The following is a 1136-nucleotide window of genomic DNA, read 5'->3' as shown; positions in this document are numbered from 1 at the left end:
TCATTGTATTACGTATGTTACTTTAGTATTTCTACTCTTGTAAGATATCGATGAATGTACAAGAGGAACTGACAACTGTGACGCAATTGCAACTTGTAACAACACAAATGGTGGCTTTCAATGTGAATGTCCTGATGGATATGTGCTCAATATTAACACGTGTGATGGTAAGTGTTTTGTACTGTGTTCAATTCAATAGTTATCTCTATAATTGTTGAAAACTGATTTGAAACTACACCATGAATATGCTATTTGTGTTTGATAATTATTATGACATGTTTTTACAATATTTATGGTTATATATTGTAAAATGATCTGGGTTTTATTTTTATTTTAGATATCGATGAATGCTCAATAAGTAATGAATGTGCGGTTTTTGGAAGTAACTGCATCAATAATCAAGGTGGCTACAGATGCGAATGTACTGATGGATTCTATGGTAACGGATATAATTGTCAAGGTAGGTAAAGAAAATATAAGACAGATACCAAAAATGAAGTATAAAATGCAACAAAGCATTTTTTATATAATATATAATATAATTACAAAGAACAGCAAAGCCAATTCAGCTGGAAGATGTTTGGTATATGCCAGTGCTCCTCACACCGTGGTGGGTCGCAGCCCAGACATGGACTACTAATAATTGTTAAATAGCAGTTAAACTAGTTACAAATATTTACTGATAGTTACCCAAAAATATAGATACAAATAATTACAACAGTATCAAATTTCATTGCTATGGAAATACAATTAATACAATGCTTTAAAAAATAGATAAATGTAATGGAAAAATAATTTATATAAAGCTTTTGATATCTAAGCCTGGTCATTGCATATTGTCTTTATTTATTAAGCTCAATAGTGACTTTGAGCGAACTTACCTCGTTTCTAATGAAGGATGGGTCGTCGGTGTAAGGTCAACCGTGCCAAAGTGGGTGCCCGAAAAGCAAGAGTTGGTCTAAATTTTATTGACGATTTGCATTTCAAACACTGACAATGTTGTGAGAATGTTTATCTGTAACAATTACAGTACAAATCATCGTAACCACTTTTTATGAAACGCTTTCCATAAAAATAATAATAATAACTAGATTTGAACTCGTCACTGAGGACGAGTTAGGTGATCCGCCGCACTT

The 1136-nt window shown here is 32.2% G+C and overlaps 1 protein-coding gene across 1 annotated transcript; it reads left to right on the top strand.

The window, feature by feature from the left end:
- Positions 1-44: 44 nt before the first annotated feature.
- LOC117099861 (epidermal growth factor-like protein 6) lies at positions 45-460 on the top strand (the record flags this gene model as incomplete). Its single annotated transcript, XM_033239381.1, is given in 2 exon segments — positions 45-167; positions 338-460. Coding segments are annotated over 2 exon segments (246 nt in total), but the record flags the coding sequence as incomplete, so codon positions are not given.
- Positions 461-1136: the final 676 nt, after the last annotated feature.

Source organism: Anneissia japonica, unplaced genomic scaffold, assembly GCF_011630105.1.
Source record: "Anneissia japonica isolate Jap-2015-1 unplaced genomic scaffold, ASM1163010v1 scaffold255789_len1136_cov177, whole genome shotgun sequence".
NCBI lineage: Eukaryota > Metazoa > Echinodermata > Crinoidea > Comatulida > Comatulidae > Anneissia > Anneissia japonica.
Note: the sequence above shows the minus strand (reverse complement) of the source record. Positions and strands in the feature narration are given on the sequence as shown.